The sequence below is a fragment of the Jaculus jaculus genome, chromosome 18 (genome assembly GCF_020740685.1).
Source record: "Jaculus jaculus isolate mJacJac1 chromosome 18, mJacJac1.mat.Y.cur, whole genome shotgun sequence".
Lineage (NCBI taxonomy): Eukaryota > Metazoa > Chordata > Mammalia > Rodentia > Dipodidae > Jaculus > Jaculus jaculus.
The window spans coordinates 12,260,479-12,285,247 of record NC_059119.1 but is presented as its reverse complement, the minus strand read 5'-3'; the positions used below and the strand labels follow the sequence as shown (position 1 = coordinate 12,285,247).

General features: G+C 49.4%; 1 protein-coding gene across 3 annotated transcripts in view; it reads right to left on the bottom strand.

The window, feature by feature from the left end:
- Positions 1-24,769, bottom strand: part of Sgpl1 (sphingosine-1-phosphate lyase 1) — a 61,853-nt gene that overhangs the window by 2,606 nt on the left and 34,478 nt on the right. For all 3 annotated transcript variants that reach the window (XM_045137556.1, XM_045137554.1, XM_045137555.1), the window contains exons 5-14: positions 23,466-23,613; positions 18,887-18,963; positions 16,324-16,452; positions 8,060-8,148; positions 6,761-6,866; positions 6,058-6,156; positions 4,173-4,322; positions 2,361-2,599; positions 1,801-1,947; positions 744-864 (exon numbers count right to left, since the gene is read on the bottom strand). In XM_045137556.1, the coding sequence (XP_044993491.1) occupies positions 744-864; positions 1,801-1,947; positions 2,361-2,599; positions 4,173-4,322; positions 6,058-6,156; positions 6,761-6,866; positions 8,060-8,148; positions 16,324-16,452; positions 18,887-18,963; positions 23,466-23,613 (1,305 nt within the window). The remainder of the gene's footprint in view (positions 1-743; positions 865-1,800; positions 1,948-2,360; positions 2,600-4,172; positions 4,323-6,057; positions 6,157-6,760; positions 6,867-8,059; positions 8,149-16,323; positions 16,453-18,886; positions 18,964-23,465; positions 23,614-24,769) is intronic.

Sequence of the window (24,769 nt, the reverse complement as noted above, 5' to 3'; positions counted from 1 at the left end):
AATGAGGGAGAGAATGGCGGGGGGGGGGATAACTGGCACACCAGGGCCGCTAGCCACTGCAATCACGCTCCAGACACGTGTGTCACTTCATGCACTTGTGTCACCTTGTGCGTCTGGCTTATGTGGGACCTAGTAAGTCACTTTAATCCCAGCACTCAGGATGCAAAGGTAGGATGATTGCAGTGAGTTCGAGGCCACCCTGCGACTCCAGGTCAGCCTGGACTAGAGTGAGACCCTAACTTGAAAAACCAAAAAAAAAAAAAAAGAAAGAAAGAAAGAAAAGCTAAACAGGGTTCCTCAGGCTTCACTGGCAAGCACCTTAACCACTAAGCCATTTCTCCAGCCCTCTTTCTTTTTTATTTATTTGCAAGTAGAGAGAGGAGAGAGTCAGAGCACACCAGGGCCTCTAGCCACTACAAACTCCAGATGCATGTGCCACTACATCTGGCTTTACATGGGTACTGGGGAATCGAACCTGGGTTATTGGGCTTTGCAGGCAAGTGCCCTAACTGCTAAGCCATCTCTCCAGCCCCAAAATGTTCTTCTCCAACAGAAATGAGCAAGAATGCTTTGGCGCGTGTCCTGGGAGGCTCCTGATGCGCGTGAGGGCTGGAGAGCAGCGGCAACAGAAGTGACGAGGAGAGAAACTGTGCAGAGCCGGAGCAGCCGACCCCCAGCTCCAGACACTTTCAAAGACTGTTCATGCCCCTAGGTTCCCCGGGGGAGAGTCCCCGTGTCCTTACCATGCCCGTGGTCTTTGCTTTAGGATTCTTCATGATCTGGGTGACAGATTCCCGGATGTCCTTTAGGAAGTGAATCGCCACTCGCTTCCGGGTGTGTACTAGCGTGATGCAGAAATGAATACTGTGGGAGAAAAGTGTGTGTGAGAGAGATGGGCCTGACCCAAGAAGACACCCCTCAACAGGGGCCTGTACTGCCTCCACACACTGCTGTGTGGTCCTCAGTCCTGGCACTGTGCCGACAGGCATGGCTGGTGCCTGGGCTTCTCAACCATGTGAAGAGAAAGATCAGAGCACGCTGTTCCATCCACGCAGCCATCAAAAACTGTCGCTAGTGAGTCCTTCAACCACATGGCCTACGGGGGAATGCTGTCATCTTCCTGGATAAGCTCACCTACCTACTAAGGGCTGGGGTCTTGAGGGACTTCCAGACCCAGAAGAAGCCCTGCCTCTCCCTGGGGGAGGAGGGCAGATGGCGCTGTGAGGAGGGCAGAGGAGAGCCTGGCAGGGTGAGCAATGACAGCGCCCTGTGGCGGCGTGAGTGCGCAGGGACAGGGAGCACTCTGAAGTGCAGGACTTGACAGGACAAGGGCACTCAAGAGCGGGGGTGCTCAGCGGTCAGCGCCCCGAGAGGATCTCGAGCCGCACGTTACGCAGGGGGGTGCTCAGCGGTCAGCGCCCCGAGAGGGTCCCGAGCCGCACGTTACGCAGGGGGGTGCTCAGCGGTCAGCGCCCCGAGAGGGTCCCGAGCCGCACGTTACGCAGGCGACAAGCGTCTTCTAGCAACAATCTGACGGCTGCGGCACAGATCAGAGTACAGAGGTTGGAGAGAGGGAAGGGCAACCTTGCAAGTGACAGAAGGTCACCACCAGGCTCCAGTGCACCCTAAAGCTAGCAGCCAGCTCTGCTTGTCCTCGTGTCAAGGTGCACGGGAAGGCAAAGCCCGAAGAGGCAGCTGTGCAGCAGCGCTGGGCCCAAGCTCGACCTGGCGCCGCGGTCACCTTGCTACTCAGCCCCTCAGGCGGAGCAGAGGGAGGGACGGAGGCTTCTTCACACATACCTGCGCGGGAACTGCAAGAGGTTAAAATTCCACCCCTTAGCAGACATCATGTTAGAGAGTCGGTAGATGTCAAAATCATGCGAGCCCAGAGCAATAACTGACAACTGGGGATCCCCAAAAATGAAGATGCCTTTGATGTTTTCCAGCCTGGAATGAAACCAACAAAAGGACATTCGGTCACATGCCATCATCTCCTTGTCTGCAGTTTTCCTTGGAACAATCTGCTCTCCCGGGGCTTTTAGAATCTTGCCTTCAACATTACGGAGGCGAGGTTGGGATCTGCGTCTCTTATGGAGCTCAGGAGTCCCAGCCAGGACATTAGAAATGTTCCAGACCCCCTCCAAAGCCACCAGCCTCTGCTGCTCTACCCACCCCAAGTCGCAGCACAGAAGGGAGGTGCCCCTCCCAGCAGCACTATCTCACGAGGTGCTGGTCCCCCCAGTCTCAGAGGAAGGACAAACGGGCTAGGACGAGAGGTGAGCCACAGGCAGCTGAAACCTCACACCGGCGAAGAGCGAGGGCAAGACGAGGGACGAGGCGCAAGGGCTCCGCACACATACTCGGACTTGAGGAAGCGAGCAGTTTTGATGATCTGTTTGGTAGCTTCAACATAGCCGTTCTCACCGAAGTACATCAGAGTGGCCCAACAGGCCGCAATGATGCCACCAGGCCGCGAGCCCGCCATGGTTGGGGACGCATAGATGCCACCCTGCCAATCCGCGCCAATGAAGAACTGGTAGTTCCTGTACTTCTTGTCGCAGTATAGCAGCACGGACGAGCCTTTGGGGGCGTAGCCGTACTGGGGAAGAAGCAGAGGGTGAGGGCGCGGCCTGCCTGCGGGAACGCCTGCTCGCTCACGTGTCTCCGCCCACCTGCCAGTGCCGAAAGGGCTGAGGGGTGGAGCTCAGGCTCTGTCAGGGGTAAGGAATTTGAGACACGGTTTACTCCTTCTCATGCTTAGTCTATGGTTTTCCCTACTCAAAAATGTTTTTGTTTGTTTGTTTAAGCCCAGCATTAGTGAGGCTGAGGCAGGAGGATCAGTGTGAATTTGAGGCCAGCCTGAAACTACATAGTAAATTCCAAGTCAGCCTGGGCTACAGCAATGCCTTACCTCAAAAAAAAAAGTTTTGTTTTCCCCTGGGAAAGTCAGGAGTAGGTATACACCTGTAATTCCAGTATTCAGAAGGATTAGGAATTCAATGCTATCCTGGGCTACATAGCAAGTTCAAGGCCAGCCTAGGCTACATGAGAGCTGTCTTACAGAGAAGAATACTTGGGGACAGCATGCCAGAATGAGAGCAACTTCGGGTGAAGACCAGGGACGAATGAAACCCCCGTTACTTGGGAAGCTGAAGCTCCCCCCTCTCGGCTCGCCCCGCACTGCAGCACGCGCCGGTGCTCCACAAGCAGAGACCGCTCTCCAGCTTGAGGACGAGCTGTGCGCCTGTCTCCCCGAGAACTGCGGCCCCCAGCTAACGCTTCCCGAAGCTACCCCAAAAAGAACTTCAGCCCAAGACCCACATCTGGGTGGTAGGGCAAAACAGATTCCGACTGAAAACTGATTGCACTGTTTAGTCTGAGAAACAGGTTTTCACTCTGCTCCAGATCTGGGGTGTAACATTCTGGCTTCTGTGGGCCACACTGAAGGCAGTCGTCTACAACAAGCTCTGAAAACAAGGTACACATTCCTGGGGCTGTCAAGACTCCCATCCATACCTGGATATATTTTCAAAGAGTTGCCAAATGGGGCTGGAGAGATGGCTTAGCAGTTAAGGCATTTGCCTGCAAAGCCAAAGGACCCAGGACCCACAAGGTGGCGCATGTGTCTGGAGTTCATTTGCGATGGCTAGGGGCCCTGGTGCACCCAATCTCTCCCTCCCTCTCTCTCTCTCTCTCTCTCTCTCTGCCTCTCTCAAAAAAAAAAAAAAAGTTGCCAAATGATTTCATATGAGCCTCCCAAGGGCAGCAGGTACAGACTGCTCTGAAAAACACATGAGTGTCCATTTCCCAAAGGAGTTGGTCCTCGGCACTGGCACTCGGGCAAGTAGCCCGGCTACACAGGAGCTGCGGCACCAATAGCCAAGCACCGACCCTCACCCCTGCTTCCTCCCTCTCCAGTAACCTCAAGGCTCCTGGGACCTTTGGCACAGGGGCCCAGATTACACACCACCAGGTTGACAGGAAAATTTTCTTAGCCAGTACAAGGCAAAGCTGAAAGATTTAATTTCATAGTTGTTTATCCCTCCCACCACCATTACCCACCTGAAGGCTGAGAACAATGAGCCAGAATTACGTGGATACTCAGGGGAGAGAGGCACCAGCCCTGCAGCCAGTCAAACACACTGTCAGCTGGCGCTGCCTTCTTTGCTCACCTTATGAGTATCGGCTGAAATGCTGGTCACGCCTTTCACCCGGAAGTCAAACAGCTTCTCCAGTGGGTAGCCTGCTTTCTCCATGAAGACGATAAGGAAGCCCCCCAGACATGCATCCACATGAAGAGGTATTTTGTATTTGACAGCCAGCTAGTTTCAAAAAAGAAGAGAAGAAGAAGGCAAAATAATAATGAAAACCTTGCTGGGCATGAGTGGGAAGGTGGGCTACAAACACAAGGCTGTTCTGTTCTACATCTCTCATGTGTTAAAAAACTGCCTAATAGGGCTGGTGAGATGTTTAGTGGTTAAGGCACTTGCCTGCTACGCCTAAGGACCCATGTTCAATCCCACATAAGCCAGATATACAAAGGTGAGGCAAGCGGAAGGTTGCACATGCCCACTAGGTGGCACAAGTGTATGGAGTTCGATTGCAGGGGCTAAGGCCCTGGTGTGCCAATGCTCCCTTGCTCTCTCTTAAAGAAAAGAAAAACAGTGCCACATATTATTACTGTTTTTAGAGACAGTCTCAGGCATCCCAGGATGGTCTGGAATTCACTACATAGTCAAGGATGACCTTGTTACGTTGATGTTGTTGTTGTTGTCGTCATTAATTGTTTTTGATTTTTAGAGGCAGGGTCTCACTCTAGTCCAGGCTGACCTGGAACTATGTAGTCTCAAGCTGGCCTTGAATTCATGGCACTCCTACCTCTGCCTCCCAAGTGCTGGAAAGGGGTTTTTTTGTTTGTTTATATTTGTTTGCTTTTTGAGGTAGGGTCTCATTTTAGCCCAGGCTGGCCTGGAATTCACTATGTAGTCTCAGGGTGGCCTTGAACTCAGAGCAGACCCTCCTACTTCTGTCTTCCAAAGTGCTAGGATAAAGGTGTGCACCACCACACCCGGCCTTTTTTGTTTTTGTTTTATTTCATTTATTTGCAAGCACAGACAGATAGACAATGTGTGCACCAGGGCTTCTAACCACTGCAAACAAACTCCAGATGCGTGCGCCACTTTGTGTGTCTGGCTTCACATGGACACAGGGCAATCAAGCCTAGGTTGTACTGGGGAACTGAACCAAGGTCATTAGGCTTTGTAGGCAAGTGCCTTAACAGCTAAGCCATCTCTCCAGCCCCAGACCTTCAATTTTGGTCCTCTCCTTGATCTCCTGAGTACTAGGACTGCAGTAGTGCATTACCACACATAACCTATCGGTGCTGGGGTCAAAATCTGGGCTGCATGCATGTGGGCACTCTAACCAACTAAGCTACATTCCCAGCCCCAAGCCTGGCTCTTTTTCACATTCCCAATACTTAGTATTTCAGGTATACTTAGCCTTCAAAAGAATCACTGGAGATGTGACGCCCACTTTTATTTGCAAATGACCTCGAGCTCCCACCACCATGCTACCTTGGGAAAGTCCTGCCTCAGTCACTATACCATGGTGTTCTGAATGCAGATGCTTCCAATGGGAAGCAAAAGGTCAGCACAGTTTCAGAATGCCTGGTTTAAAGGCAGGCCTGGTCATGTACTCCCCTCCGCTGAAGGAGGTGCCAGTGACCTTCAGAGGCTCCAGAGCTGCAGGCTTTGCTGTGGGCGAACCTAAAATTAAAGTCACATCCACTTGCCAAGCACCTCACTGTCACACTTCATTAAATCCTTCACCTGAGCCGGGCGTGGTGGCACACGCCTTTAATCCCAGCACTTGGGAGGCAGAGGTAGGAGGATCGCTGTGAGTTCAAGGCCACCCTGAGACTCCATAGTGAATTCCAGGTCAGCCTAAGCTAGAGCAAGACCCTACCTCGAAAAACCAAAAACAACAACAACAAAAAAAAAAACAAAACAACAAAACCTTCACCTGTCTGCCACAGTCGCCCATATCTCTCATTACCTTGGCCACTTCAGGGATAGGATCTATCACGCCATGAGGAAACTGGGGGGCAGAACAGACCAGCATCGCCGTGTTCCTGGAGATGGCTCTTCTCATTGCCTAGGGATTTCCATTGAAAAGAAAATGAGAATCGACATCACAATACTCACCCCTTCTGCTGTAAGACGGCGTGAGCTCGGGCCTCAAGTCCAGGCCCATCACTGCACCCTGGGAGGAGATTGCCTCCTGCCATGACAGAGCCTAAAAGCAACGCACTACTGTGGGGACAAAGATAGCACTGGGCCAGGAAGCAGAAGGAAAGTGAGTCCCATTCCACAACCTACTAGCGACAAGACCCTGGCTCTGCAGGCCTTAACCTCACAGTCCACCAACTGCAATAATGTAATCGCTTCAACGAATGAGCAAGTTAAGTTCCTCAACACAGACGTGAGGCACAAAAAACAATCACTATTCTGACGTGGGGTATTAGCTCAGGCCACAGAAAGCCAAAGAGCGTCCTGGGGCCAAGTTCATCCACTCACTGCACAAGTGAAGAAAAGAAAGTGACACCAGGTTTGTGCCAGGTCACCCAGCTGGCAGCAGTCATGACCTGTGAAGGCCCCACCACCACCAGGGAGGCTCTGCACCAGCCACTCCAGGTTAAGCAGGGAAGCCTGACCGGGTGAGGCGGGAGGCGGGCTTCCTGCACCTCTGGAGGACTCACCCTCACATCCACCTCCATGTTCTTCTTCTGTGAGACCCGCACAATCTTCATTCCAAAGTAGTGGGCTGCCTTGTCAAATGCAGCATGCGCACTTTCAGGAGCCACACTAGGTGAGAGAGGAAGAGAATAATAAAAACCCAGACCAAAGCAGGGCCCAAGAGAGAACACAGAGCACCTTCAATCACCAGGAGTGAGTGGGATTATCATCCTCAGATTTCATATCGCTCACACGGCTTTCTAGTGCGAACTAAATGAAGCAACGGTGGGAGGAAACTGTCGCGGCAGGAAGGAAACTGAGAAGGACCTGCACAGGAGGGATGCAAAGCTATTAGGCCTGACAGGAAAACGTCGGCAGACAGAGAGCTCAGATCAGTATGCAAGGCAGAGCTTTCCAGGGTTGACCACCCAAAGGTACCTCAGCGAGAAGCAAGAGGTTGGTAAAACATAAGGCTGAAATTAAAACCTCTGTTCCTATCACCTGTTTTTTGGTCAGTGGTTCTGTCGCAGCAAAGTGATGGTAACTGCAACATGGCCCTGCGAAATGTCTGTGCTTTGTATCCTATGTTTATGTGACGTGCTATGTCCTCAGAACTGACAATTATAAAATCAAATCATTAGCCAAGTTTCAAAAGTACTGAAGATATTCTATGTCCTGTGGAATCTAAGATTTAGTCAAGATTTAATTCATCATAAATAAATAATCAAGGGCATCCAAAAAAAAAACAACAACAACATAAGGCTGCCTGGCAGGGACTAGAAGACAGCACCAGGCAGCAGGTGGGAAGGACCTGCCACCTCTCCAAGGTCACCAGCCTATGATAAACTGACAGCCCCGTTTCTCCTGCACAGTTGAAGTAGGATTTCAAAGTGTTGACAGAGGAAAGCGAGTCATGGGTACAAATTTGCCTTCAGATTTCTCTCACTTAACTCGTGCCTGTCATTACTGTTTCCTTTGAGGGAGAACCATCTCTATGGTGAGTACAACACTGACATTTACACAGGAAGAAAATGGCAGCTTGCTCTCCCTGGCCAGTCACCGTCACAGACTGAGGACAAACTCCTCAGGCACTGACCCTTGCAGAGAACAGCATTAATCCAAGTTAGCACAGTGCCCAGGAGACAGTGTAGGGGAAAAGTTTAGCCCAATACCAAAAGTCTGTCCCTAACAAGAACCAGCTGATCCACTCGGCTTCTCCCAGCTGTGGAAGGACCGGGGTGGAGGGACAGGACTGGCCAGAGGACGGCCGGGAGCAGAGCCCCAGGCGTCACACAGCACGCCGTCTTATCACACGGACGTACATTTCTGGAGTTCGGATCCCCTTCTCGAAGGCAATGTCCCGGTAGGCTTTGCAGGCCATCAGAATGCTTTCTGTTCCTCCAGAGGTCACCTGTAACACGAGAGAGGCAGTGTAGTGGGTTCAGGTAGGTAGTGCGGCCATACTGACCTTGACGCCGTCTGCTGCAGGAAACACTGGGGTTGGACACCTGCCGCAAAGCAAGCACACCTGCCGTGCCTTCTGGAAAGAATGAAACCTCACGAGAAGAAATGAGCAGGTGCTTGGCACGGCTGGAGTGCACATTTCCCTGATCCAGCATGCACAACCATGTCCACTTCTGCGCTGACTCACCAGTTGACATAGGAAAGACCATTTAGTACAGAATGACTGGCTTTTCCCCTCCAGCACTGGGGCTCAAATGCAGAGCCGTGGACATGCCAACTCTGCACCTGATCCACAGTCATACCCTGGTCCGGGATTATTGATTCTTTATTGTTTAATACAGGTTCTCACGTAATCTTGTGCCCAGGCAGAGACTGCAGGCAAATGCCACTACATACAGCCAAGATTACTGATTCACCTCAAAAATTCAATGCCTAGGGGCTGTGGATATGGCTCAGCAGTTAAGGCCCTTGCCTGTGAAGCCTAAGAACCTAGATTCAATTCTGGAGTTCATCTGCATTGGCAGGAGGCTCTGGCATGCCCCTTCTCTATCTACCCCTCTCCCTCTCTCTCTCTCTCTCTCTCTCTCTCTCTCTCTCTCTCAAATAAATAAAGTATTTTTTAAACTTTCAATGCCTGCACCAGGCATGCTGGTACATGTCTATAGTTCCAGAAGTTTAGGAGGCTGAGGCAGGAGGATCACCTAAGTCTATGAGAGTCCAGCATAAACAACAGAGTAGAGATCCTATCACAAAGTTAAAAAAAAATCAATAATAGGAATAATAGAAACTGTGATGTTATAAATTGCATAAACTATGCAATACATTAGAAGATCAGAAAGAGTCACTTAAGGGCTGGAGGAATGGCTCAGTGGTTAGGGCATTTGCCTGCAAAGCCAAAGGACCCAGGTTCGATTCCCCAGGACCCATGTTAGCCAGATGCACAAGGGGGCGCAAGCATCTCGAGTTCATTTGCAGTGGCTGGAAGCAGCCATTGTTTGTATTGATGATTGTGTTGCTTTATTTATCTGAAAGCCTTAAAAAAGGCTCTGAAGGGAAGAAGATTCCTTATGGTCAGGCTGGCTTCCTCTGAGACAAGCTTCTTTACCAGTGATCAGAGACATACAGATCTTTTCTTTTTTAATTTTAATTATAATTTTTGGTTTTTTGAGGTAGGGTTTCACTCTAGCCCAGGCTGACTATGTAGTCTCTAAGGGTGGCCTCGAACTCTCAGCAATCCTCCTACCTCTGCCTCCCAAGTGCTGGTATTAAAAAGGTATATGCCGCCACAACCTTTTCTTTTGAGAGAGGAAGAGATGTGGGGGGGGGGGGGAGAGAAAGAGAGGGAGAGAGAGAGGGAGAGAGGGAAAGAGGGAGAGAGAGAGGAGAAAAAAGGACATGCCTGGGCTTCCTGCTTCCACAGACTCCAGATGCATGCGCCACCTTGTACATCTGGCCTTACATGGGTCCTGGGGAATTAAACCTAGGCCATCAGGCATTACAAGCAAGCACCTTTAATTGCTGAGCCACCACTCCAGCCCCAAAGAGGTCTTTTCATTGATCCTGGTTTCCACTACACGCTCAGGTAGGAAAGTCTAGTCTGTTGGCTACAACGTTCCTAGTACTTAGTTTAGTAGGCAACAAACATCTGATAGACCTTCAACATTTTCCCCCCTTTGGTGGTACTGGGGATTGAACCCAGGACTTCACAAATACTAGGCAAGCGCTAGAGCCCGAGTCCTCTAGCAGACAGACAGAAAATGGGTATATCGGGGCCTCCCACCACTGCAAAAGAATTCCAGATGCATGCACCACCTGGCTTTATGTGGGTACCGAGGAATCAAACCTGGGTGCTTTTGTTTTGCAGGCAAGTGCCTTAACAGCTAAGACATCTCTCCACAGCCCCCTGTTTAATTTTTATTCTGAGACATGATCTTGCTAAATTGCCCAGGCTGGTCTGGAACTCACTTTGTATCTCAGGCAGGCCTGACCCACCAGACCCACTTGCTTTTTATTTTTTGTTGTTTTTGTGATTATTGTTCTTTGCAACAGTGTCTGACTCGGAAGCCCAGCAGGCATTGGCCTCACAATCCTGCCTGTCTCAGGAGTGCTAGGAGTACAGGCAGGTGCGCTGTTGTTGCCCAGCAATCAACCCTTCCTGAAATGTGCCTTGCTGCCCAGTAAGCACAGGCACACCACAGCACGTGGCTCTCCTGAGTTGTCTGAGAACAAGTGATTTCAAAATAGACGATAGGCTGGAGCACTGGGCTAGCAGGGCGTCACCTTAAGACTGAGCATCTCTGAAGATTCATGAAGTCTTAGGTGTTTGTTTTCAAGAAGAAACCGTATTTGAAGCAGATCGGGTAGGTCTCGCTCTAGCCCAGGCTGACTTGGAATTTACTATGTAGTCTCAGGCTGGCCTCAAACTTAGAGCAATTCTCCTGCCTGTGCCTCCCAAGTGCTGAGATTAAAGGCGTGTACCACCATGCCCAGAGACTCTGTACATTTTGGTAGACTATAGCTTGATGTGAGATGGAGCGAGCAAGATTGAGTTCTACCACAACATCTGTATCTAGGACAAAAATACCACAGCAACAGAATCTCTGGTCAGGAGTTGTGAAGACTCACTCAGAAAAGTTACACCCCTGTTTGACTCAGGAAGCCTTCATGAGCCAGGCGATGACCATGTGGAAAATAACCCGTGGAACATGGGCCCAGGTCCCGTATTTGTGGGTTTCTGCATTTCACTGCTGGAGAAGAGTGTGCGTACAGCTGACAACTGCTTTATAAACCAGCAGTGTCCTGTGGTCTGGCCTGAAACCTCAGAGGGTCACATGAGGCACCAAACCAGCTGTGAAGAAAATTGGGGAAGGGCTGGGCATCACAAGCTTACTAAGGCTGGTAATGACCTAAGCAAAATACTTCCAAATACCCAGTCACCCACATCATGTGGCCTATCTTGAAGACAGAAATTGAATTCTGAGGAGAGAGCCATGCCACAGTTCACTGCCTGCTGTGCTATCCAGCTTCTTTCAGCATGTATGAAAACTCATTCTGACTTACATATCTCAGAAAACCTTCTTCAAGGTATTGTTGAACCTGGTGGCACTTATGCAAGCCAGTGATGTTCCACCTGATAGTTCAGTTTCTCTCAGTGTAAATGTGCCTCTCACCACCGTGAATGAGACAAGTGAAGTCAGCAACAGAACCTTTTAAGCAGCATAGAGACTGGTGACTTAGTCTGAAGAAACCATGCTACTCAGCCCCACCTTCCCACTTCCCACAGTGAACTCTGGGCATCACCCAAGCAGCCCATCAGGAGACACAGACACAACGCGGGCAGGGAGTGGAGTACGTTCCTGGGAGAGGAGGCCGGGAGGCAGTCCTTCTAAAGCGGATCTGAGCAGGAGAGACGGGATCCAGTGCAGCAATACAGAAAGCCCCTAGGCTTGGATCTCTGTGGAAGACAGACGGCTGAAACTAGTCAGTATTTGAAAGAATGCGGGACATAAAACCCTGCAGTAACCACCACCAAATAAGGAAAAAGATCATCTAACAGCATGAAAGTTCAAATAGTGGCGATAACAGAAAGCCGAGAGGAAGCCAGAAGAAAGGAGAAAGAAGGGCGATGCGCAGCAGCGGCCATGGGCAGGGCGCAGCGCAGACCGCACGCTGCAGTGGGGAAGGGGCGGCTCTCGCCAGCCCCCACCCTCCGCAGGGGATGTGGCTGCGAGGGAGAAAGGGCCAGCACAGGGGCCGGCACCAAGTCTGACCACCTTAGCAGTGCAGACTTGAAGGGGACAAGGTGGGTTACAGCAACAACCAGATATTAATCCAACTGGACAGGGAACTTGGCGTAGACTCTCAGCATTAACACGGACAGAACAAAGCTTTAGCCAGGTGCGCGCAGAGTGGAGATGCAGCAAGAAGCAACTATGCACACACATCCAGGGAGGGGAGACATGAATACAAACAAAGCCAGACAGGGGAGGGAGCAGCAGAAGGCATTTCCTCCTAACTGTTTCAGTCTACCTCAGCACCCCAAGATCATAAGTCAGGACCGCCTGAGTTCAAAGAGCAGAAAAGACACACCAAAGGAGGGCAGAGCCCTGCCCAACACAGCAGCACGGGGCACTGATACAGGGTAGACTGATGTACAGAGCAGACTGATTGATATATAGGGTGGAGATTTACAGAGCAGACGGCACATGTCAAGAGCAGAAGGAAACAGCCCAAGCACCAATGAGGAAAAATGATCCTTAGCAGGCATGGTGGCGCATGTCTTTAACCCCAGCACTCGGGAGGCAGAGGTAGGAGGATCGCTGTGGGTTTGAGGCCACCCTGAGACTACATAGTGAATTCCAGGTCGGCCTGGGCTAGAGCGAGACCCTACCTCGAAAAACAAAAACAAAAACCTGCAAAGACAGAAAGGTCGTTGCCACTCCCTACTGAAAAGGTGCGCTCACATAACAGGCATTCAGAGAAACGACAGGGACAGCTGTAAACCCATGAAACCACACCCACACCCAAGGAACCTAGACAGGATGTGGGTAAGATCAGGGAAGAGGGGCTTCTGCTGTCTGCCGTCTGCGGGAGTGGCATTCCTACTGACTTTTGGTCACACTGGTTAACAAGAGAGCCCAGCGAGTCTCCTGCCTCAGTCCCTGTCAGCAGGTGTGCATGGCCATGCCTGGCTTTTTACATGGGTGCTGGGGCTCGAACGCTGCTCCTCATGATCTTGTAGCAAACACTCTTGCCCTCTAAGCTACCTCCTCGGCCCTAACCCGCGGCCTCCTGAGGAGTCAGAGTCCAAGGGTAGCAGCTTCAATCTCCTGAAACCTGTACCGGTCACTCTTCTTTCAAATGAAAACTTCTGCCAGAGTTGGTTCTGTCCTGGATTTTATCTCTGTCATTACTGGGGCACATTCCCCCACGTCCCGTATCACCTGGAAATGCTGCGGGACGTGGGAGACAAGGGCAGGGAGGGCGAGACCCACAGGCCCCAGAACGTCTGCACGGCCTCAGCAGCCCTCTGCAGCGCAGAGCAGCAGCTGGCTGCTCCCCACTCCAGTTGGGGGTGCTGAAGGGAAGCCGAGCTGGATGCTCAACAGTAAAGGCAGCAGCCGGCACACCAGCTCTTGGCCTCCTAGGTCAGCCACGGCCCTTCAACTCCAGGAGGTCATCCTCCTCTTGATCAAAAAGAAATTGAGCAGTGTACATTCTGCAAAGAGGCGGGTGACTGAAGGGGGAAATGTCCCCAGTGCTTCCAAGAGGAGCCAAATGGTCAGCCGGATATCCTGACCCCTCCCAGCACAATGCTACTGTGAAGGAGCCCACCAAGGGAGCCTTGACTGGCCTTCAAAGGAAAAGAGAAGGCCAGCTGTTGGTCCCTGCGTGGTCACAGATGCCCAACAGGAAAACCAAGGGCTGGAGTAGCTGGCGGTGAGACAAAGCAGAGAAAAGACTGGCACTGAGATGCCGCTGGCTACGGGGGTCTACTTCAGAGAGTTAAGACCAGTGCAGCACTGGGGAGGAGTCTCTAGCCACACCTGAAAGTCTACGTGCCCAGTCTGCTAGCTCTTATTAATAGCATAATGTCATTTTTAAATTTTAATATAAGTTCAAATTTTGCTGACACAACAGGGAAGAGTCTTAAATTGTACTCAGGTAAACGCCTCAGGACAAGCAGAAGTTAACATTAAAGAGACTTAAACAACTAACTGCTCCCATCAAAAAGAGAGAGAGAGCCGGGCGTGGTGGCTCACGGCTTTAATCCCAGCACTCGAGAGGCAGAGGTAGGAGGATCGCCGTGAGTTCAAGGTCACCCTGAGACTACAGAGTTAATTCCAGGTCAGCCTGGACCAGAGTGAGACCCTACCTCAAAAAACCAAGAACAAAAAAAAAAAAAAAAAAAAAAGAGAGAAGGAGACATACAAAGAACGGTGGGGTCAGGAAGATGGCTCAGTGGAACAAGTGCCTGCCACACTAGCACAAGGTCCAGAGTTCGTATCCCCAGAACCCATAAAAATATCAAGTGAATGCAGCAGCTCCCTGTAATTGCAGCGTGACTCAGGTGCAGACAGGGAACCCTCAGGGCAGCGGGGAGCAGGGCAAACTGGCCAGCTAGACTAGCTGAATCAGTACGCTCTGGGCTCAAGTGAGACCAACAGGAATAATCAAGTAAGGTACCAACACTAACGCTGGCCTCCAACACAAGTACGTGTACCCATACACATGCACTCATACCCCCAAATGGCTACCCAATAGAACCAAAAGGAACTATGGAAGACTTATACCAATGCTGCCCAATTTTGCTGGACTTCTGCCACTTTTGGAGCCACTAGTCACCATGACTCTTGATTTTAGACCTGTGGTTCATGTTAACAAAGTTTATATCTTCCGGATTCTCAAGTTCTCAGTCAAGCTAATGTTCACCCCTAATTTTCTTTTTAAGAATATTTTATTTTTCTTTATTTGAGAGAGAAAGAAATAGGCAGGGAGAGAGACAGACAGAATGGGCACACCAGGGCCTCCAACCGCTGCAAACAAAATTCATTAGGCTTCGCAGGCAAGTTCTTAACCACTAAGCCATCACTCCATCCCCCTTAAATTGCCTTTTCTGTCAGGAATCTGAGCCCAGCAATGAAAAAGTAATACTGCCGGCTACTCAAAACTGGCTGGAGACAACAAAAAAAGCAGCCAACTGAAGAATGGTTTTATCTTCCAAAAGGTCCTTTCATTACGTGCAGACTTTGTAAATGAACATTAAGCTGTATGAGAGGGTCAGCACTGCTGGGTTACCAGAACAGTAAGGACACTGATTTAAATCTATTTTACAAAAGCTGAAACTTGGGTTTCTTCGGGGTATGACGGTTAATACAGATTTGTCAACTTGATGGGAGTTAGAATCCCCATACCTCTGGTTATTCCTATGTAGGTGTTACCAGAAATGTTTAATCAAGACCCTGGATATGGGCAGCTCCTTCCTTAAGTAGCTGTGGTCAGGCATCTAGTCACAACAATGGACAACTGCTACGGAAGGAACTCTCAGAAGTGGGCACAAGCCTAAACACACCAGTTTAGGAAAACTAACAATCATCTACTGAAAAAGAACAAGGAATCTGTGTGCTTTTGAACACACAGATAACCCTTCTCTTCATTCCTACTGCTATTAACTACATGATAGTATGCTTATATCACACTAAAGAAACACCTCTGACCGGCTCAGGTAAAATGAGAGGTTTCTCAATAAGACTTCTGTGTGTAGTGGCTCATGCCTATAGTCCCAGCACTTAAGAGGCTTAGGCAAGAGAACTATCACAAGCTTAAGGGCAGCCTGGACTATCTAGTGAGTTCCAGGCAAATCAGGGCTATAGAGCAAGATCTTATCTCAAACCCCCTCACCCTCCAAAAAAACAAACAAACCTAAAATACTAAGTGGACTTAACAGAAAAAAGTAGATAAATGGAAGCTGTAGGTGACACATGCTATGATCCCAGCACTTGTCAAGGCCACCCTAGGCTAGATGAGACCCTGTCTCAAAACAAAAAAAAAAAAAAAAGATAAGTCCCTGGTAGGTATGTGTATGGATGTTTAGGTGAAGAAAGGAGGGAACAAACCAACTGATAGATGTGACAAAATATTTGGTAAATCTAAGCTGCTCTTTAAACTATTCTAGCAACTTCATATAGGTTTAAAGTTTTTTTTTCTTTTTAATTTTTATTATTTATCGGGGGGGGGGGCAGATAGAATGGATGCGTCAGGGCTTCTAGCCACTGCAAGTGAACTCCAGATGCATGTGCCACCTTATGCATCCACCTTTATGTAGGTACTGGGACATCAAACACATGTCTTTAGGCTTGGCAGGCAAGTGCCTTAACCACTGAGCCATTTCTCCAGCCCTGAATTTTCTTCTAAATATACAAGTGAAAAGAATAAATACCTAGGAGTACACAACAAAATGTTGATATTTTAGGCTGCAAATGTGCAATTAACTTTTTTAAATTGTTCTTAATCTAGACCTTTCTACAATAACCCCGGCCTAATTGTGTATACACTACTTTGAATAAGCTTTTATGACAAGCTCATAGAGTAATACTATTTGACGCCCCTTACAAATACTTACACATCCACAGGAATCGGGTCCCCCATTGAACAGGGAACATGCAATCCTTACAATTTCCGCCTCTAACTTGCGTAGTCCAGGGAAGATGTCTGGATGCAGCGGGTTGCTCCAGGCAAAGTCTCCATAAGCCTGCGAAGAAACGCGGGGGTCAAACGTGCTGCTGTGCCGGCCCAACGATCACGGCTGCGGGAAATGGGAAGAAGGTGGGATGTTCCCCAATTTCAAGATTAAAACAGAAGAAACAGAGGCGAGATCAAGTGTACAGTGTGGTCAGGGAGAAAGTATGCATGCCGTTAGAAGCACAGAGTGTACGACCACAGCCACCCACAACTTTGCCTGTCGCTTCTATCCAGGGAGGTCAGTTTCCTCAGAGCACAGGAAGCTAAGGACGGCGACAACCTCCCAGGGTCTTAGCACAATTAAATGGCACACGGCACATAAACAGTGAGTAGAGGGCCCAACAGAGCAGCCATTGTTGCTGAGCACCCCACTTGACTTATGTGCTGGGGGCCTGAGGGGGGGACTAACACCCCAAGTGCCCGGGCAGAGTCTGATGAGAGAAACTTGAGAGATAAACAGGATTCCTCATATGGAGCAGGAGGAAAGAAGTGGGAAGGGAAACAAAACAGAGTATGTGTACTTAGTGAGTAGCGACGGCAGGAGAGCGTCTGCATGGAGAAGGGATGGTTAGACCACAGGCGGGTGGGAGGGGCTCAGCTGCCTGCCCCATGAGGACTTGGGCTTCATCTAGGGTAACAGGGACAAACTCGTGACCACAGCATCATGCCAAAATATGGCCAAGCTGAATACAGCGAGTGCTCTATCAATGTGACACTCAGGAGACACACTCCGGGCATGCCTGTGGGAAGTTCACAGAAGCCACGGTGCGGGTGGCACCGCCCACGGGCTGGGGTCCTGAACTAGAGGAGAGAGAAAGGGAGCTGAGCCTCCCTGCCTCCTGACTGACTGCAGGTCCGTGACCAGCGGCCTTAGGCTCCTGCCAACCATGGCCTCCCTGTCAAGATAAACTCTACCGTCGAAGAGTGAGCCAAAATAAGCCCTGCCTTCCCTCCTTCGGCTGCCTTGTGCCTGGCACCGTGCTGCAGCAAACAACAAAACTGAAACCTACCCCACTAAGGTGTGCTCAAGTTTTCTAATCACGAATGCAGAGGCCTCGGGTACTACCAGTCCAACCCCAATTACATGGGATGAAGAAGCAACTTTAAAAAATAAATTTGGGGGCTGGAGAGATGGCTTAATAATTAAAGCACTTGCCTGCAAAGCCAAATTATCCAGGTTTGACTCTCCAGATGCACAAGGGGGCACACGCATCTGGAGCTTGTCTGCAGTGGCTAGAGGGCCTGGTGTACCCATTCTCTCGCTCCCCCTCTTTCTCCTCTCAAATAAATAAAAAATAAATAAATTTGGGGGCTGGAGAGATGGCTTAGTGGTTAAGATATTTGCCTGCAAAGCCAAAGGGCCCAGTTTCAATTCCCCAGTGCCTACATAAGCCCAGATGCACAAGGTGGCACATGCGTCTAGAGTTTGTTTGCAGTGGCTAGATACCCTGGCATGTCCATTTTCTTTCTCTCTCTATCTGCCTCTTTCTTTCTATCAAATTAATTAATTAATTAAAAATTAATAAAAGTTTGGGCTGGAGAGATGACTTAGTGGTTAAGGCTCTAGCTTCTGAAGCCTAAGGGCCCAGCTTTGATTCTCCAGATCCAATGTAAGCCAGGTGCACCTGGTGGCACATGCATCTAGAGTTTGTTTGTAGTGCCTAGAGGCCCTATTGTGCCTTCTCTCTCTCTCTCTCTCTTTAATACATAAGTAAAAATAAAATGTTTTGAAAATAAGTTTGATGAAAAATGGAAAAAGCTAAAGAACATCACAAAGTCAGCACACGGCGAGCCCACAGCCCAGCCTGGGTTGTGCACACAGAGGATTTCACGACCCAGGGGCCCTCACCGTCTTTATCAACGAAGCCTGTCCTATCACTAACAACCCAAAGTAGAGGACTCCTCTAGCAGTCCGCCTTCTTCTTCGCAGAGCTTTGTAAAGTTAAGAGACACAAGGAACATTTCACTTTCTCACAGACGATGTCTGATACTCACTTGTCTGGTGAAGAGAAACTTTATAACTATGGTATTATTTCAGTAACAGCTTTCTTTAAGCAATTTTTTTAAAAAAAATTTCACTTATTTGTGTGTGAAGGGGGTGAACATGCTCTGGCACATGTGTGGAGGACCGAGGACAACCTTGAGGTGTCTATGATCCACCTTCTTTGAGACAGGGTCTCTTAACAGCCAGACTGCAAACTGCATGTCAAACCAGCTGGCCTATGAGCTTGGCACATGTAGGGAGCACAGATGTAGATGGCACTTTATATCCAACTCATGTGGGTGCTGGGGAATTGAACCTGTGCCAGCAGGTTTTATATCTCCACAAAGCCATCTCCCTGGCCCGTGATGATCACTACTACAAGAACAACGGAAAGAAAGAAGAGTGAGGTCACAGGAACTGGCACAGCATCTGTGGGCTCCCCCGCCCCCCCCCCATTCACCTGAACCAGCAGCTCCGTGAGCTTCTGCTCCCCATTGTACACGGCTCCCGAGGCCTTCCCTTCTTGCCAGAAGACATCTGCAGAGAAAGGTAACATCACTTAAGTCAGCAAGCAGGCACCTCTGGAAGACAGGTTTTTAAAAAGACAAAACTGGGGCTGGAAAGATGGCTTAACAGTTAAGGTATTTGCCTGTGAAGACAAAGGACCCAGGTTCAATTCCCTAGAACCCACTTAAGCCAGATGCACATGGTGGCACATGCATCTGGAGTTCATCTGCAGTGGCTAGAGGCCCTAGTGTGCCTATTCTCTCCCTCTCACTGATAAATAAAAATTTTTAAAAAAATTTTTGGGCTGGAGAGATAGCTTAGCAGTTAAGCGCTTGCCTGTGAAGCCTGAGGACCCCAGTTCAAGGCTCAATTCCCCAGGACCCACATTAGCCAGAGGCACAAGGGGGCGCATGCGTCTGGAGTTCGTTTGCAGTGGCTGGAGGCCCTGGCACACCCATTCTCTCTCTCTCTTTCTCTATCTCAAATAAATAAACAAAAAAAAATTAAAAAAAAATTTTTTTTGCCATCCATCTCTTTTTTAAATTTTATTTTTTATTTATAATTTCCATAATTATAGATAATAAAGTGTATGGTAATTCCCTCCCTTCCCCCACATTCCCCTTCACAACTCCACTCTCCATCATATACCCTCGCCCTCTCAATCAGTCTCTCTTTTATTTTTGTTGTCACCATACCCTTTTATTATGATGGTCTTGTGTAGATAGTATAGGTGCTGTGAGGTCATGGATATTCAGGCCATTTTGTGTCTGGAAGAGTGCATTGTAAGCAGTCCAACCCTTCTTTTGGCTCTTATATTCTTTCTGCCACCTCTTCCACAAAGGACCCTAAGCCTTGGAAGGTGTGATAGAGATGTTTCAGTGTCGAGCACTCCTCTATCACTTTTTCCTCAGAATCTTTAAAAAAAAATATGTAAGACAAAACTACAGCCAGGTGTGGTGGCGCAAGCCTTGAATCCCAGCATTCTGGAGGAGAAGTAGGAGGACTGCTGAAAGTTCGAGGCCACCCTGAGGCTACATAGTGAATTCCAGGTCAGCCTGAGCTAGAGTGAGTGAAACCGTACCTCAGAAAACCCCAAAAAAATAAGTGAGAGGGGGAGAGAGAGAGAGAGAGAGAGAGAGAGAGAGAGAGACTTGAAAGAATCCCCCCCTCCTCAGGGAACAAGAGAAAAAAAATCAGTTGAGTGGAATCCTGATGTGTTTATATGGAGAAAGAAAGAGTTTCAATAAAGACCTACCACAGCACAATAAAGGTAACAGACCGTCATTATGGTCAACAGAGGCATGAAAGATAAGGACACATAGGACACTCCCTCAGCCTGGACTGCCTCTCTGGGCAGAAGAGCTGCCCTTTGCCTTCTCATATTCCCTCTTCTCTACAGGACTGAGTGACCCTCCTGCACTGGCTCCCTCCTTTTCCTCCCCCATCTGTGCTGGTTTGATTCAGGTGTCCCCCATAAACTTAGGTGTTCTGAATGCTAGGTACCAGTTGATGGAGATTTGGGAACTAAGGCCTCCTGGAGTGAGTGTATTGTTAGGGGTGGGCTTATGGGTATTATAGCCAGTGTCCCCTTGCCAATGTTTGGCACACTCTCCTGTTGCTATTGTCCACCTTATGTGGGCCAGGGGGTGATGTCCACCCTCTGCTCATGCCATCATTTTCCCTACCATCACGAAGCTTCCCCTCGAGCCAGTAAACTAAAATCCTCCTCCTTTTCCCACAAGCTGCTCTGGGTAAGGTGATTTCGACCAGCAATGGGAACCATCCAATCTAGAAATGCAGGAACTGCTGTAAGCAGAGCTTCACAGAAGAACCAAAGTGTGCGATCTTAGTACATAAGCCCAGAGCTGGAGCCCAGGCCAAGTGTGCTAGTGTGCTGGGGAGGAGCTCCAAGACCCAGCACCACACCCTTCAGCCAAGCCTCGAAACCCGCAGAGAAACAGCGTGCCTCCTGGGCCAAAAGCAGGCACAGTCAACCCTGGGACAAGGCTAAGGCCAGGCTCCCCACCAGAAGTATTCCTGCTTCCCAGACTCATCTGTACCAACAAGCCAGCTGGGGTGGTGTCTCAAGTCCTTTTCTATAAAAGACTGCCCCCTTTCAAAGTGGTCTGTGGGGAAACTGCCACAGAACCACACTGACTGAGAAGTGCACCGGTTCTCTGGTTCTCTGGCCCTTCACAGCAGACCTCCGACTCTACCAGCAAAGCAGAGGCTAAGCAGCAAAGGCACAGGCGAGCCCCTCCCTCTCGGCCGTGGTTCACTCCTTAAAGGGCACTGCTCTGCCCTGTACTGTGGTCAGCAGGCTCAAGGACAGGTGCTTCCGCCTCTTGGTCTTTGACTGTGCTGGAGAGCAAAGCGGACCATGGTTTAAAAATCTATGCACTTGAAAATACAGACTGCAACACAAGAGGAATGCGAGGACAGGAAAGCCTCCTACTCACGGGAACCTTGACGACACCGGTCTCAGGATGCTAGCCTCGGCCGGCCGCAGCCTCACATCCTAGACTGTATCTAATTCTCTTCTATCCAATATCAAGGATTCCACAGCGCTCAAGAAAAAACTTTAAAAACTGTCACAATGTAGTGTGGTATGCTGAACTGGACCCTAGGGAGGTCCATGAGTAGAACAGATTAGAAAGCAGCAGCTCCTTTGTTCTCGGTGCCGTAGCAATGTCACCCTGGGAGCGCTGACAAATGAGCAGAGGCCACAGACGGTGTGAGCAACAGATGGAGGACGCAAGAAATCAGAGTCTCAGTTGACGTCAAGCTATTAAGTCTGTTCACAATCTTTGTGGGACATTAGCCAGCATGAAACGTGCATGTTTACAGTAGTAAGAGCAGGAACAGCCAACAGTTACTGACCACCTACTGTATTGCCATATGCCAGGTACAACACGCACGCCTTTCTGTGTATGATCCCAAGCAACCCCATTACCACCCTTTCAGGGAAGCAGAGGTTATAGGGATAAACTGGGCCATTGGAAGGTCAAGACTCCCATAGTCACAATTCAAGTGCAAACTCAGATGTGAATGCAGACCAATTCTAGGGGTACACCCTTGAACGTTAAGCTAATGGTGCGTTCATCCTTCCCGCAGTGGCCGTGCACATGCGGAGTGACACTGACGTCATGAGCTATGCAGCAAAGGCACGTCATCTCTACAGGTACAGACAGGACACAGGTCACCTAGCTCTACACATATTCTGTGTTCAAGTTTTAAAATCTGTTCTGTGTGTGTGTGTGTGTTGTGTGTATGCATGGTGTGGAGGCCAGAGCACAATCTCAGGTCTCATCCTCAGCAACACTTGACTACTTTTTTGGAGGCAGGGTCACTCAATGGTCTGGAACTTGCCTAATCAGGCTGGACTGGCTGGCTGGCCCTAGAGGCCCTCCTGTCTCTTACCTCCCCAGCACTGGGACTATAAATGCATGTCACCAGGCCCAGCATTTTCACACAGGTTCTTGGGGTCTAACTAAAACTTACACCCTCACACTTGCAAAGCAATAACTTTATCAGCTGAGCTCCCTAACCCACCCTCACTAACTCTGCAATAAGGGGGGAGGGAGAGAATGGACACTCCAGGGCCTCCAGCCACTTACACGAACTCCAGACGCATGTACTACTTTGCACCAGGCTTTATGTGGGGACTAGGGAATTGAACCTCGACTGGAAGGCTTTGCAAGCAAGCACTTAAACCACTAAGCCATCTCCCCAGACCCCCATTTATTTATTTATTTATTTTGGTTTTTCCAGGTAGGGTCTCACTCTAGCACAGGCTGACCTGTAATTCACTACGGAGTCTCAGGGTGGCCTCGAACTCACAGTGATTCTCCTACCTCTGCCTCCCGAGTGCTGGGATTAAAGGTGTGTGCCACCACGCCCGGCCCTCTTTCATTTTTTGAAACAGGGTCTCACTCTATGTCAAGCTGACTTAGAACTCACTCTGTATCCCAGACTGTCCTCAAACTCAACAGTTATCCTCCCAGCTCAGCCGCCCAAGTCCTGAGATTAAAGGCATGACCCAACACACAGTCTGTTTTTTAATTTTTTGGTTTATTGAGGTAGGGTCTCACTCTAGCCCAGGCTGACCTGATATTCACTATGTAGTCTCAGGGTAGTCTTGAACTCATGGTGATCCTCCTACCTCTGCCACTGCCTCCTGGGATTAAAGGTGTCAGCCACCATGCCCAGCTTGGTTATTTATTTATTTTGAGGTAACATTTCACTATGCAGTCCAGGCTGGCTTGGTACTCACTATGTGGTCCACACAGGCCTGAAACTCACAGTAATCCTCCTGCCTAAGTCCTTCAAGTACTTGTGGTCATTTTTGATGGTGGAATTATGGCGATTTTTTTAAACTTTCTTTTGTGCCTAAACAGAGATATCATAATTTTGCCATGACTCTGTATTTCATGTTTTATTATACATCCTCTTTGAAATATGGAACGACCTGTGACCTTGGCTGCCACTAACCGGGGGCACGGGAGAGACGGCGCCCCGCAGGAGTGGCTTACCCATGGAGCTGTACTCCTTAAGCTTCTCCAGAACGGCGGCCGGGCTCAGCCCCTGCGCAGGCAGCGTCTTCACATACTCTCTGTCCACCTTCAGGAACGCCATGTACTTGCTGACATTCTCCTTGGTCTTCTCCAATTCTCTTTGAATCTCCAGAGGTAAAAAAGAGACAAAGTTACCAAGAAGCCTAGAGTGGAGAAGCCAGTTACACCATCTCGCTAGCTGCTTCACAGGAGGAAGAAGAAGGGTCACTCCTTCTGAAGGAGATGCGACATTGTGCCTGTTTTCAGAAAGGACTGTCCTGTGGCCCTCAGGAAAGCCACTCCTCTAAAGCACATCAGCACTGGCAGGCACAAGAGCCCACACTACTAGACAGCACTGAGGCATGCTGTGGGCACAGAGATATTTTCTAAGTTGCTGCCCATACAGCAACCACACCACAGAAGATACGACGAAAGCTGGGCACTTGTGCACAGATTACTCAGCTTCGAGAAAGAAAATGGGCCACAATACCACTGAGAGGAGTATTAAAAAGTACAGGGACGGAAAGCTGGGCGTGGTGGTGCACGCCTTTAATCTCAGCACTCGGAAGGCAGAGGTAGGAGAATCACCATGAGTTCAAGACCACCCTAAGACTACATAGTTAGTCCCATGTCAGCCTGGGCCAGAGCAAGACCCCACTTCAAAAACACAAAAAATAAATTAAAATTATAAAGTACAGGGCTGGAGAGATGGTTTAGCAGTTAAGGCACTTGCCTACAAAGGACCCAGGTTCAATTCCCCAGGAACCTCATAAGCCAGGTGCACAAGGGGCACATGCATCTGGAGTTCGTCTGCAGTGGCTAGAGGCCCTGCCGTGCCCATTCTCTCTCTCTCAAATAAATAGTTTTAAAAAGCACATCCACTACTTTCTCACTTCAAATGCCTATCTCCATCTCATCCCTAAATTTATTGCTAATGAAGTTTTTATGGGTTCACTTGTTTCTTTTCTATAAAAGGCAAGTTCCATAAGAGGAAGGACTTGGTTTTGCTTACTATGGTATTCCCAGCAAAGCAGCAGAATACCGAGGGCTGAGGAAGTGCTCCAAAGTGAGGAAGCGACATGCACACAAGTGCGTACACGCAAGCACACACACAGTCACACGAAGCCTCCGGTCTGCTCCTGACCAACGCAGGCAGCTAGACGATCTCCACAGACATGCCAATCTGTAAGCTCATAAGTTTAAGAGTGGGTCCGGGACCCCTAGCACTTTTCTGCCTCAAGTATTTTGAGGTGCTTGGAAGTGGCTCAGTGGTAGGGCTCCTA